Here is a 14,483-nt window from a genome sequence, read left to right as displayed (position 1 = left end):
TTGAACACATTTTAGAAGTGGTCATAAACTTGTAAATAGCTCATGAAAGAATAAAGTTATGTTAAAACCAAGCACACCATTGTTTTTCCCTGTGAATTTTCAATAAGTTTAATGTGTCGCATGACCCTCTTCCCATTTGAAAAAATAAAGTTGGATCCAAAATGTCCGACTTCAAAATGGCCGCCATGGTTACCACCGTGTGTGTGTATGTAAAATATATATACACACACATATATACAATCATGCATACAATCATGCATGCATGCATGCATACATACATACATACATACATACATTACAGACCAAAAGTTTGGACACACCTCATTTAAAGATTTTTCTGCATTTTCATGACTATGAAAATTGTACATTCACACTGAAGGCATCAAAACTATGAATTAACACATGTGGAATTATATACGGTACTTAACAAAAAAGTGTGAAGCAACTGAAATTGTCTTATATTCTAGGTTCTTCAAAGTAGCCACTCTTTGCATTCCCTTGATGAGCTTCAAGAGGTAGTCACCAGGAATGGTCTTTCAACCATCTTGAAGGAGTTCCCAGAGATGCTGAGCACTTGTTGGCCCTTTTGCCTTCACTCTGCGGTCCAGCTCACCCCAAACCATCTCGATTGGGCGCAGGTCTGGTGACTGTGGAGGCCAGGTCATCTGCGGTAGCACCCCATCACTCTCCTTCTTGGTCAAATAGCCCTTACACAGTCTGGCGGTGTGTTTGGGGTCATTGTCCTGTTGAAAAATAAATGATGGTCTAACTAAACACAAACTGGATGGAATAGCATGCTGCTGCAAGATGCTGGGGTAGCCATGCTGGTTCAGTATGTCTTCAATTTTGAATAAATCCCCAACAGTGTCACCAGCAAAACACCCCCACACCATCACACCTCCTCCTCCATGCTTCACGGTGGGAACCAGGCATGTAGAGTCCATACGTTCACCTTTTCTGCATCGCACAAAGACACGGTGGTTGGAACCAAAGATCTCAAATTGGGATTCATCAGACCAAAGCACAGATTTCCACTGGTCTAATGTCCATTCCTTGTATTCTTTAGCCCAAGCAAGTCTCTTCTGCTTGTTGCCTGTCCTTAGCAGCAGTTTCCTAGCAGCTATTTTACCATGAAAGCCTGTTGCACAAAGTCTCCTCTTAACAGTTGTTGTAGAGATGTGTCTGTTGCTAGAATTCTGTGTGGCATTGACCTGGTCTCTAATCTGAGCTGCTGTTAACCTGCGATTTCTGAGGCTGGTGACTCAGATAAACTTATCCTCAGAAGCAGAGGTGACCCTTGGTCTTCCTTTCCTGGGGCAGTCCTCATGTGAGTCAGTTTCTTTGTAGCGCTTGATGGTTTTTGCAACTGCACTTGGGGACACTTTCAAAGTTTTCCCAATTTTTGGGACTGACTGACCTTCATTTCTTAAAGTAATGATAGCCACTCGTTTTTCTTTACTTAGCTGCTTTTTTCTTGCCATAATACAAATTCTAACAGACTATTCACTAGGACTATCAGCTGTGTATCCACTAGACTTCTGCACAACACAACTGATGGTCCCAACCCCATTTATAAGGCAATAAATCCCACTTATTAAACCTGACAGGGCACCCCTGTGAAGTGAAAACCATTTCCAGTGACTACCTCTTGAAGCTCATCAAGAGAATGCCAAGAGTGTGCAAAGCAGTCATCAAAGCAAAAGGTGGCTACTTTGAAGAACCTAGAATATAAGACATCATTTCAGTTGTTTCACACTTTTTTGTTAAGTATATAATTCCACATGTGTTAATTCATAGTTTTGATGCCTTCAGTGTGAATTTACAATTTTCATAGTCATGAAAATTCTGAAAAATCTTTAAATGAGGTGTCCAAACTTTTGCTCTGTACTGTGTGTGTATATGTGTGTATATACACACATACACACGTAATACGTGTGTATGTGTGTATATACACACGTAATACGTGTGTGTGTGTGTGTATGTATATATGTGTATATTTTAATGTATTAGTGTGTACAGTGGGGCAAAAAGGTATTTAGTCAGTCAGCAATAGTGCAAGTTCCATCACTTAAAAAGATGAGAGGCGTCTGTAATTTACATCATAGGTAGACCTCAACTATGGGAGACAAACTGAGAAAAAAAATCCAGAAAATCACATTGTCTGTTTTTTTAACATTTTATTTGCATATTATGGTGGAAAATAAGTATTTGGTCAGAAACAAAATTTCATCTCAATACTTTGTAATATATCCTTTGTTGGCAATGACAGAGGTCAAACGTTTTCTGTAAGTCTTCACAAGGTTGCCACACACTGTTGTTGGTATGTTGGCCTATTCCTCCATGCAGATCTCCTCTAGAGCAGTGATGTTTTTGGCTTTTCGCTTGGCAACAGGGACTTTCAACTCCCTCCAAAGGTTTTCTATAGGGTTGAGATCTGGAGACTGGCTAGGCCACTCCAGGACCTTGAAATGCTTCTTACGAAGCCACTTCTTTGTTGCCCTGGCGGTGTGCTTTGGATCATTGTCATGTTGAAAGACCCAGCCACGTTTCATCTTCAATGCCCTTGCTGATGGAAGGAGGTTTGCACTCAAAATCTCACGATACATGGCCCCATTCATTCTTTCATGTACCCGGATCAGTCGTCCTGGCCCCTTTGCAGAGAAACAGCCCCAAAGCATGATGTTTCCACCACCATGCTTTACAGTAGGTATGGTGTTTGATGGATGCAACTCAGTATTCTTTTTCCTCCAAACACGACAAGTTGTGTTTCTACCAAACAGTTCCAGTTTGGTTTCATCAGACCATAGGACATTCTCCCAAAACTCCTCTGGATCATCCAAATGCTCTCTAGCAAACTTCAGACGGGCCCGGACATGTACTGGCTTAAGCAGTGGGACACGTCTGGCACTGCAGGATCTGGGTCCATGGTGGCGTAGTGTGTTACTTATGGTAGGCCTTGTTACATTGGTCCCAGCTCTCTGCAGTTCATTCACTAGGTCCCCCCGCGTGGTTCTGGGATTTTTGCTCACCGTTCTTGTGATCATTCTGACCCCACGGGGTGGGATTTTGCGTGGAGCCCCAGATCGAGGGAGATTATCAGTGGTCTTGAATGTCTTCCATTTTCTAATGATTGCTCCCACTGTTGATTTCTTCACTCCAAGCTGGTTGGCTATTGCTGATTCAGTTTTCCCAGCCGGGTGCAGGGCTACAATTTTGTTTCTGGTGTCCTTTGACAGCTCTTTGGTCTTCACCATAGTGGAGTTTGGAGTCAGACTGTTTGAGGGTGTGCACAGGTGTCTTTTTATACTGATAACAAGTTTAAACAGGTGCCATTACTACAGGTAATGAGTGGAGGAAAGAGGAGACTCTTAAAGAAGAAGTTTCAGGTCTGTGAGAGCCAGAAATCTTGATTGTTTGTTTCTGACCAAATACTTATTTTCCACCATAATATGCAAATAAAATGTTAAAAAAACAGACAATGTGATTTTCTGGATTTTTTTTCTCAGTTTGTCTCCCATAGTTGAGGTCTACCTATGATGTAAATTACAGACGCCTCTCATCTTTTTAAGTGGTGGAACTTGCACTATTGCTGACTGACTAAATACTTTTTTGCCCCACTGTATATATAATAATTTGTTAGATTAGCCCCGCGTTTTCATAAATTACCACCACAATACAGACAAAAGATGATACACCTCCAAAATGAAAGGAGCGGATTTAGCTTTGACTGCTGATCCTATTCATTTAGTTTTTGAGATTTTTTTTTTTTACATTTTGTATGGAAATCCACTTCGGAGTATGTGCACACGACGACTCTTAAACTCTGGTGAATCCAATAAGTTTTACTGGCAGAAGATGCTTCAGTAAACTGCCTTTTCTTCTGTATCTTCTTTTGTGTGTGCGTGCTTTTTTTTTTTTTTTTTTTTTTTTTTTTTTTTTAATATTGTTTTCACCCCCCCGGTGTTATTTTCAAAGGGTTTTCCCACAGTTTTTAAGACTTTTTTTTTTTTTTTTTTTTTCTTTTTCTTTTTAACTGACATTTTCCGGTTGCTTTAGTCACTCCATTGAATACTGAAGAAACCTCTTGCATTTTATTTTAACCAAAAACTATGTTAAAACACTTCAAAAGAAAACTGAGAGAGCCCTGACTTGGACCAAAGCTGCATTTTACAGACAGGCCAACAAACCCAACAGAATGTTAGCACGTAAACTTAGAATGAGAGAATCACTCAACGCCATATGCTCCATAAAAGACACTACTGGACAGATATCGGCGCACTCGGATAACATTTAAAACATGTTTCACACCTATTATCAGAAACTATACTCCACTCCGCAGCCACCCCCACCACAACGCCTACAATCCTTCTTATAAGACTTGCATCTCCCCAAAATTACAGAACCCACAGCCCAACAACTTCATCTTGATATCTCTGAAGAAGAAATATTCTCAGCAATTAAAAACCTAAAAAAAGAAAAGGCCTCGGTCCTGATGGCCTTACTGCAATCTACTATAAAAAATTTAGCGCGATACTTATACCCCACAATAAGTGTTTTTGTAATTTACTCCTAAATGGATCTTAGATGACCCGTGAATTCTACGTAGCACACGTAACTGTGATCCCCAAACTTAAGAGACCATCTGCTAACAAAAAACTATAGACCCATTTCATTATTAAACATAGACCTAAAAATTTTCACATCAATCATTACCGATAGGCTTAATAAATTACTACCCTCTCTAATCCATCATGACCAAGTTGGCTTCATACCCTCGAGACAAGCGCCAAATAATATTGGGAGAAATCTAAATATCATTCATTCAGCAAACCAGCACAAAAAGCCCCTCTTGTTGCTGGCCTTAGGCATCGAGAAGGCTTTTGATTTTTTTTTTATCCTGGCCCTATCTCTTCATGGTCCTATCCAAATTTAGCATCTCTTCCAAACTCCTTTCCTGTCTTCAGCTATTATATGGGTAAAGAAAATTGGCGCGCACTCAGGATAATGGGGGAGCGAGGTGCAGGTGCAGTGGGCTGTGATAGCCCCACGTACATAGAGAATATAGTCCACCGCACACTCAGTATGTACCGTATATTGCGAATAGTGAAGAATTTATTAACAAAATTTGACTATGTGACATGAAAAGTGACCAGAGGTGATTATAATGACGTTTCGGCCCTACCAGGGCCTTAATCATACAATCGCTATGGAAAAAATAAAAAACAAAATATATAAACATACAGTATATACAATAAATAATATTCCAAATCAATGAAAATACAAATAAAGTTCCCAACCTGGATAAGAGACAAAGGAATGGGTAAAAAAGGGGGATAAAACATGGTAACAGTGACACAACATAATATGCTTTTCTAATGAAACACCACGTATGTCCACAAAGGGAAACACTAACAAAAGCATGATCACAGGGCTAGACTAAGGTTCATGAAGCCAGACCTTATGACAATATACATGGAGGATTTAATAGAAATAGTTTACCTTTAATGTGCACAGAGAAGAGGAAAGAATCCTTGTAGGTAAAGGCATACACTGTAGAGAAGATGGTAAAGGTACGTGAGACAAAGGAGGTACATAGAGGATGAAGTGTTGTTGATAAGGTGTATAATGTACCTTAAATGCCTGGTTGTCGTGCGTGTATAAACGCAAAGGAAGCCCTGTTGTGGGGTCTGTGGAAATGCAAGGCATTACGATGTCAGGGGCATATAGTTAATAAAGGCATTTGGATGATGCGGTGGTGGTGGCAAGGTCAGTGCCCAGTGAGGGAGGGCGAGTTACCTTGTTGATGGAGTTAATACGCGGCGCTCCTGCGCCCTGCTGCCAGTGTGTAGCGTGGCCGGCGCTGCTGTGTTTTGAGAGCGCGAACCGGAAGTAGGACCTGCGATACCGGAAGTGATGCGGGCGGTCCGGGAACGCTACTGCGCATGCGCATGCGCAGCTGGCGATTCAGTGTGTGCCTGGTTGCTAGGAAACCCAGGCGCTGTGTCAGCGGCTGGAGGCAAACCAGTGCGCCTATATGGGCAGCGTTAAGTAGAAGTGTGTGGTGCTAGGGTGACTCTGGAGCTGCAGAGAATAATCAGGGGGGGCCGATGTGTGCTGAGAAATGTGTGTGGCCTATGTGCCTAACTAAAGAGGTCCCTAGGGCATATGAAGTAATATAATAATGGACGGGGCAGTACATATGAAAAATGGACTGTTACAGTATGGCAGAAATAGTGTTTTAAAGATGTGGAGAAGGGTAATATTAGAATGTTATGGGGAGGATGCCTGAGTGAGGGGACCCACTGAAGGCCATATGTATGGTATAAGGAGCAAATATGAGTATGGGTAATATTATATTTCTGAAGAGACTCACCGGGTTACTCAACGGATCTGCAAGGAAAGAGGAGAATGTTAGTAGGCTAAAGTAATTAAATCAGCCAATCGATTTCCCTATTCAGGCCCCTAGGTGCAAGGGTATCTAATGTGTATATCCAATAGGTTTCCCTGGACTTCAATCGTTTAATATGATTACCGCCCCGTCTAGGATGGGGTACCTGCTCCAGGACCTGAAATTTAAGTTGGGCCACTGTGTGTCTTGCCTTCATAAAGTGGTCAGGTAGGGGGAGCCAGATTTTATTACACCTGATGGTGGACTTATGGCTTGCGATTCTATCGCGTATGTGCTGCGTGGTTTCGCCCACATACAGTAGGCCGCAGGGGCACTCAATGGTATAGACCACAAAATTTGAGTCGCACGTGTAGAATCCGCGGATAGGATAAGATTTCCCAGTCCTAGGGTAGGTCACATTGTCCGATTTTATTACATTTGAACAGGCGGCACAGTTCAAACAGGGCTTCCTTTTCGTTTATACACGCACGACAACCTGGCATTTAAGGTACATTATACACCTTATCAACAACACTTCATCCTCTATGTACCTCCTTTGTCTCACGTACCTTTACCATCTTCTCTACAGTGTATGCCTTTACCTACAAGGATTCTTTCCTCTTCTATGTGCACATTAAAGGTAAACTATTTCTATTAAATCCTCCATGTACATTGTCATAAGGTCTGGCTTCATGAACCTTAGTCTAGCCCTGTGATCATGCTTTTGATTGTGTTTCCCTTTGTGGACATACGTGGTGTTTCATTAGAAAAGCATATTATGTTGTGTCACTGTTACCATGTTTTATCCCCCTTTTTTTACCCATTCCTTTGTCTCTTTTATCCAGGTTGGGAACTTTATTTGTATTTTCATTGATTTGGAATATTATTTATTGTATATACTGTATGTTTATATATTTTGTTTTTTATTTTTTCCATAGAGATTGTATGATTAAATCCCTGGTAGGGCCGAAACGTCATAATTACCTCTGGTCGCTTTTCATGTCACATAGTCAAATTTTGTTAATAAATTCTTCACTATTCGCAATATACATACTGAATGTGCGGTGGACTATATTCTCTATATTCAGCTATTATATGACAGTCCTACAGCTTATCTAAAGCTACCATCGACACATCCAATCCCTATAATTATACAGCGAGGCACTAAACAGGGCTGCCCTTTATAACCAGCCCTTTTTGCCCTAGCCATGGAACCCCTGGCGGAAGCCATAAGAAGAAACCCTAAGGGTACTGTCACACAGTACCATTTTGATCGCTACGACGGCACGATCCGTGACGTCGCAGCGATCGTATGATTATCGCTCCAGCGTCGTAGACTGCTGTCACACGTTGCAATCACGGCGCTGGAGCGATGCCGAAGTCCCCGGTAACCAGGGTAAACATCGGGTAACTAAGCGCAGGGCCGCGCTTAGTAACCCGATGTTTACCCTGGTTACCAGCGTAAACGTTAAAAAAACAAACAGTACATACTTACATTCCGGTGTCTGTCCCCGGCGTTCTGCTTCTCTCCACTGTGTAAGCGCCATAGCCGGCAAGCACAGCGGTGACGTCAGACGTCACCGCTGTGCTCGCTTTCCGGCTGGCAGACGCTCACACAGTGGAGAGAAGCTGAGACGCCGGGGACAGACACCGGAATGTAAGTATGTAGTGTTTGTTTTTTTAACGTTTACGCTGGTAACCACGGTAAACATCGGGTTACTAAGCGCGGCCCTGCGCTTAGTTACCCGATGTTTACCCTGGTTACAAGCGAACACATCGCTGGATCGCTGTCACACACAACGATCCAGCGATGTCAGCGGGTGATCAAGCGACGAAAGAAAGTTCCACACGATCTGCTACGACGTACGATTCTCAGCAGGATCCCTGATCGCTGCTGCGTGTCAGACACTGCGATATCGTAACGATATCGCTAGAACGTCACGAATCGTACCGTCGTAGCGATCAAAATGGTACTGTGTGACAGTACCCTAACATAACAGGCCCTGATAACCTAGGAGATCATTACAAGGTCAGTCTCTTTGCAGATGACCTTCTTTTGACCTTAACCAATTTTCATATCACTCTTCCTAATCTTTTCTCCCTCCTGCATGATTTTGAATTGATCTCAGGTCTCAAAATAAATATAGAAAAATCTGAAGCATTATTCATGAATAATCCAAAAGAAGTGCAAATCAATATAATCTCCCAATTTAAGTTAACAAAAAAGGAGCATTATTTGACCTCCCTTGGTATTAACCTTTCAACCAATAAATCAACACTGTTTAAATGGAACTACACCCCACTTATACAGAACCTTCAGGCGGATTTAACTAGGTGGTCCCCCTTGACACTGTCCTGGCTGGGTAGATTACACACAGTAAAAATGGTATCATTACCTCGCTTCTTATATCTATTCCGATCCCTCCCAATTGCAATACCAACTAAAACTTTCCTTAATATACATAATATGATTTCCAAGTTTGAATGGAAGGAAGAGACCCAGAATCTCCAAAAATTTATGTTTCATCCCCGAAGATTGGGAGAATTATCCTTGCCCAACTTCGCACTATATTTCAAGTTGTCCCAAATAGCTCAGTTAACTAACATATGGACAAATATCAGCAAACCTAGATGGGTTCTCTTGGAGTCATTTCTTACAAAACCATTCTCATTACCAGGTCTCCAATGGACTACAGAAAAGCTCCCACAGGGATTAACTATTACAGCACCCTTCACAGCCCTCTCTGTAATAATCTGGAGGAAAGTAAGATTCAAATTTCAATTGCAGTCCAACCCTTCCCCGCTAATTTCATTTTTTAATAATCCAATGTTTCTGCCTGGCTTTGAGCCTCATCTCTTTTCATGGTGGAGGTTAAAAGGGATTTCCATATTAAAACTCATTTGCTCTCCATTCAATACATTACTTAACAAGCAAGAATTTATTCAGAAATATAACCCCCCCCCAAAAAAAAAAAAAAAATCAGAAGTCATGCATATAAACCAAATCCTTCACTTTGCCAAACAAATTTTTCCAAATAAGTCCCCTCTCAATGCATCAAGCCTTGAACAAAAATGTCAAAATGACCCCCTGGGAACAATATCATTAGTCTACTCAACCATTAATCCTCCACACGATAAGAAAAAAATAAAATATATGGTACAATGGGAGGAGGATTTGGGCTTCGCTATGTCGGTGGAGGACTGGCAGCGATGCTGCGATACACTATCCAGAGGTAGCCAATAAACGTCTCTTGTAGAGATTTCCCTGAAAGTTCTCCACAGAACATACCATGTCCCAGCGAAACTTCATAACATTTACCCAAATGTTTCAGGGGATGTAATTTATTAGGAGATATGAAACCTTTTTGGTGGACTTGCTCAGTAGTACCAGATTTGTGGCATGCAGTGAAACTTCTCATTGAACAAATGTTTGGTGGGACAGTCCAATTAGAACCTTCTATCTTCCTCCTGGGGACAAAACACCCTAGATTCTCCAATACCTTACACAGACAGGTAAACTTTTTATTTATGGCCACCAAAATCCACATAGCAGCAAAGTGGAGGTCCCCTTCTCTCTCTATCTCTGGTAAGACAGAGGCTGAATGCTATCATGCTATATGAGCGTATTGAAACCACCAGAGCTGACAAGTGGGACCCCTTCTTTAACCCCTTCATGCCGCGGCCCTTTTTCGTTTTTGTGTTTTCGTTTTTCGCTCCCCTCCTTCCCAGAGCCATAACTTTTTTATTTTTCCGTCAATATGGCCATGTGAGGGCTTGTTTTTTGCGGGACGAGTTGTACTTTTGAAAGTCATCATTGGTTTTACCATGTCTTGTACTAGAAAATGGGAAAAAAAGTGTGGTGAAATTGCAAAAAAAGTGCAATCGCACACTTGTTTTTTGTTTTGGCTTTTTTGCTAGGTTCACTAAATGCTAAAACTGACCTGATATTATGATTCTCCAGGTCATTACCAGTTCACAGACACCAAACATGTCTAGGTTATTTTTTATCTAAGTGGTGAAAAAAAATTCAAAACTTTGCTTAAAAAAAAAAAATGTGCCATTTTCTGATACCCATAGCGTCTCCATTTTTTGTGATCTGGGGTCAGGTGAGGGCTTATTTTTTGCGTGCCGGGCTGACGTTTTTAATGATACCACATTTGTGCAGATACGTTCTTTTGATCGCCCGTTATTGCATTTTAATGCAATTTTGCGGCGACCAAAAAAACGTAATTCTGGCGTTTCGAATTTTTTGCTCGCTACGCTGTTTAGCGATCAGGTTAATGCTTTTTTTTATTGATAGATCGGGTGATTCTGAACGCAGCGATACCAAATATGTGTAGATTTGATTTTCTTTTTGTTTTTTTTTGGATGGGGGGTGATTTAAACTTTCATATTTTTTTTATTTTTTTCATATTTTTAAAAACATTTTTTTTTTTACTTTTGCCATGCTTCAATAGCCTCCATGGGAGGCTAGAAGCTGGCACCACTCGATCGGCTCTGCTACATAGCAGCGATCTGACCACAGGGGGGCGCTCACAGCAGGCCGGCATTAGTAACCATAGATGTCTCAAGGACCTCTATGGTTACCATCCTGATGCATCGCCGACCCCCGATCATGTGACAGGGGTTGGCGATGACGGCGGAAGCGCCGGTTAAATGCCGCTGTCTGCGTTTGACAGCGGCATTTAACAGGTTAATAGCGGCGGGTGAATAGCGATTTCACCCTCCGCTATTGCGCGCACATGTCAGCTGTACAAAACAGCTGACATTTCTCAAATTTGATGTGGGCTCACCGCCGGAGCCCACATCAAAGGGGGAGACACGACATGCGCAGTAATAGTACGGCGCATGTCTTGAAAGGGTTAAGATATGGAGCTCATGAGTAGATCTAGATCCGAACCCGAACTAAACCAGGCCTTACGTCTGTCACCCTGATAAGGCAAGATCTGTAGGACTTGGAGAAGATGCTCAAACAAATTATTAAACGTTTAATCACATGTCTACGATTGAGCAGACCTTATCGTAAATCATATTCCTTCTTTCTCTACCTTAAGTTATACTTCCTGTATGACCTAATTTGAATCTGAAATTCTGACTATTTTATGTTGATAGCATTACGAGTAATAGTAGATAGTAAACTGGTGTAAAACACACTGTGGATTACCTGTTTGTCTTCCTTTTGTATTGTACCCCCCTCCTATATTCGTTTTTTTCTTAATCCCCCTATGTTAAAATTTGTATTTGTTCATTATTATTGAAATTTACACATCCCCTGCGTGGGAGAACATACACAAACTGTTGTATACTTTCAATATATTATTCCTAAATAAAATTCATTGAATCTAAAACACTCCAAAAGACGTCCAGGTGACTTTTGAGCCTTCCCATTGATTGTACAGTAAAGTACAGAGCATCTTATGAGTGGTAAATGCTAAACGAATGGGCTGTCACTTGTTTTTATTTCTAAGTATTTTTAGAAACCTAAAGTGGGTAAAAGATGTTCAAAAGCCTAAACACAGCATGTTGTTTTTCCATGGAGTTGGATTTGTTCATTCTTTTGAGCATTTCAGACTGTTTCCTTGGTGGAATCTGCCTGAAAAAGAAAATGTGTGCACTTTCTTCTTGAGTACATTCACACTTTCAAATTTTCAGCTGTGGATTTTGCAGATGAAAGATTGCAAATCTACATCAGAATTTGCATTGGGTTTTGTGTGTGTGTGTGTGTTTGCTTTTTCACAGTGTGGGTGAAATTTCTGAAAATCATATTCACCTTGCAAGACTTGTAAGACGTTGTGGATTCTCTGCCTGCCTTTTCACAAAAACGAATCCTATAACAGCATGGATAGAATGTAACTCTTTCTTGGATTGAGACTTATTAAAGGAGGAGGTTGCATCCTATTTTCTTTCAATTACATTTTTTTTGTACATTGCTACAAATTTGTGTCACCAATGCAACAAACAACATTTGATTTCTAGCCCATATTGAAAATAGTTTTTCTAATAAATTTCTAAGCATTTGTTAGTGATGGCCATACAGGAGAATTTTCTATTTCTATATAAAGTCTGTACTTAATGATTTATCACATTATGTTTTTCAGATTTGAGTTTTGTGAGCCTAATTTCGTTGTTGGAAATTGTTTGGAGATCGCATCAGACAGTCCACAATATGATCGGATTTATTGTGGAGCTGGAGTCCAGAAAGATCACGAAAACTACATGAAAATGTTATTGAAAGTTGGCGGAATTTTAGTTATGCCTATTGAAGACCAGGTAATGGCTTGATTTTTTATTTATTTTTTTCTACTTTTCATGTTCTCATATTTTTTTTTTTTTTAGTGTGCATATAGAAAAATATACCGTATTTTCCGGCGTATAAGATGACTTTTTAACCCCTGAAAATCTTCTCAAAAGTCAGGGGTTGTCTTATACGCCAGGTGTCGTGTTATCTGGCGTGTGCGGAGCTCTGCAGTCTCCGCATATGGTGCGGGAAGCGGTCCCGATGACTAGGTGCCTCACTGTGAAGGTGTAAGTGAATCCTATTACCTCCTTCTTTCACCGCCTGTGCCACTTCACCTCCATCCCCGCAAGATTTAAAAGGCCGAGAAGGGCGGGCCAGATGGGTTAAAGAGAAGGAGCGGCTTCACTTACATCCTCCAGTGACTTGAGCAGCAGAAAAGGGCGGGCCAGATTGGTGAAAGAAGGAGGCAATAGGATACAAGGGTGGGATTGATTCACTTACTACACCTTGACGGTGAGGCACCTCGTCATCGGGATCGCTCCCTGCACCATATGCGGTGACCGCAGAGCTCTGCACACGCCGTATAAGATGACCCCCGACTTTTACTGCGAGTATATCCCAAAGTCTATATTTTCAATGGAAAAGTTGGAGGTCGTCTTATACGTCCAGTCGTCTTATATGCCGTAAAATACGGTACTACTAATTTTTATTGCTGCTAGAATTCTAATCACCCTTGGGTTTGTGTGATATTTGTGCATTTCTTTCCTTTTACGGCTCAGTCAGCCTGCCATATAAATCGACCGAGATCGGAACACAATGTTCTGACTGGCCACAGCTCTCCCAACCAGAGTGTGACAAGTTCATATATTTTTATGCAGCTTTCATGCTCTGGTCAGGAGAGACATGGTCAGTCCACGCATTACATTCTGATCTCTCTCCTGTTTATATACGGCCTCCTGACTGTGCCCTTATGATGTGAGAAGATAATGAGTAGTTTCCTATGCAATTTTATTAAGGTGTAATATATATGTTTTCAACTTTACAGAAGGTTTTCATTCCTGTTTCCTTCGTGTAATCTTGCTTTTTTAGTTACTGATATAATTGATGGTTTAGTTTAAAGGGGTTACTGCGCAAATTGATAGTCATTAATATCAAAGTCACTGCCGTAATTGCACTTTGTTATTTTAACCATATCAATGCAAAAAAATGCAACTTTTCAAATTACTTTTCATCCTTTTTCTTGTTCTTCTACAATTATGGCCTCTTTTCTTCCTATGGTCACCTGCTTGTCCCATGTGATCAGAAAGCAGCAGAATTTTCAAGGAGTGCATTACAGTCAGCTTCTGCTAACTTCTTATCTCCTGTCTTCCTACACTGACTCCACCTTTCTCTCACTCTCTCCCTCTCTCACACACACACACACTCACACACACACACACACACACACACACACACACACACACACACTCTACTTGTTAAACCTACTGCACATGCTCCATTTCTCTGCTCATTGCACATGCTGTCAGCGTCTGCACGGTCATATCACTACTGACCATATCGATCAAACATTAAAAGTGGGCCAACACTTCGGTCACCAGAAAAAAAAATTTGCGGCACTATTACAGATGAAAATCTAATGAAATATCTTGCAAATACACTTATTTTTTCACACCATGATCAGGGGTTATTACGAAAATCATTCCAAATCTGTGTCGATAAAACCTATTTATAAACCTGCATTGATTTTCAGCTATTGTGGTGTCCCCTTCAGGGCTATCTTTATTCATTGCCATTGGATTCCTCCTCCAGTAGTTCTAATGCTGTCAAGCATGCTCAGATGCAACTAATGGCCCTGTC

The 14,483-nt window shown here is 41.1% G+C and overlaps 1 protein-coding gene across 3 annotated transcripts in view; it reads left to right on the top strand.

Moving 5' to 3' along the window:
• The window catches only part of PCMTD1 (protein-L-isoaspartate (D-aspartate) O-methyltransferase domain containing 1), an 85,462-nt gene that overhangs the window by 57,095 nt on the left and 13,884 nt on the right, over positions 1-14,483 (top strand). For all 3 annotated transcript variants that reach the window (XM_077270482.1, XM_077270480.1, XM_077270481.1), the window contains one exon: positions 12,487-12,658. In XM_077270482.1, the coding sequence (XP_077126597.1) occupies positions 12,605-12,658 (54 nt within the window). In that variant the 5' untranslated portion in view covers positions 12,487-12,604. The remainder of the gene's footprint in view (positions 1-12,486; positions 12,659-14,483) is intronic.

The sequence above is a fragment of the Ranitomeya variabilis genome, chromosome 6, assembly GCF_051348905.1.
Source record: "Ranitomeya variabilis isolate aRanVar5 chromosome 6, aRanVar5.hap1, whole genome shotgun sequence".
Taxonomy (NCBI): domain Eukaryota; kingdom Metazoa; phylum Chordata; class Amphibia; order Anura; family Dendrobatidae; genus Ranitomeya; species Ranitomeya variabilis.
Note: the sequence above shows the minus strand (reverse complement) of the source record. Positions and strands in the feature narration are given on the sequence as shown.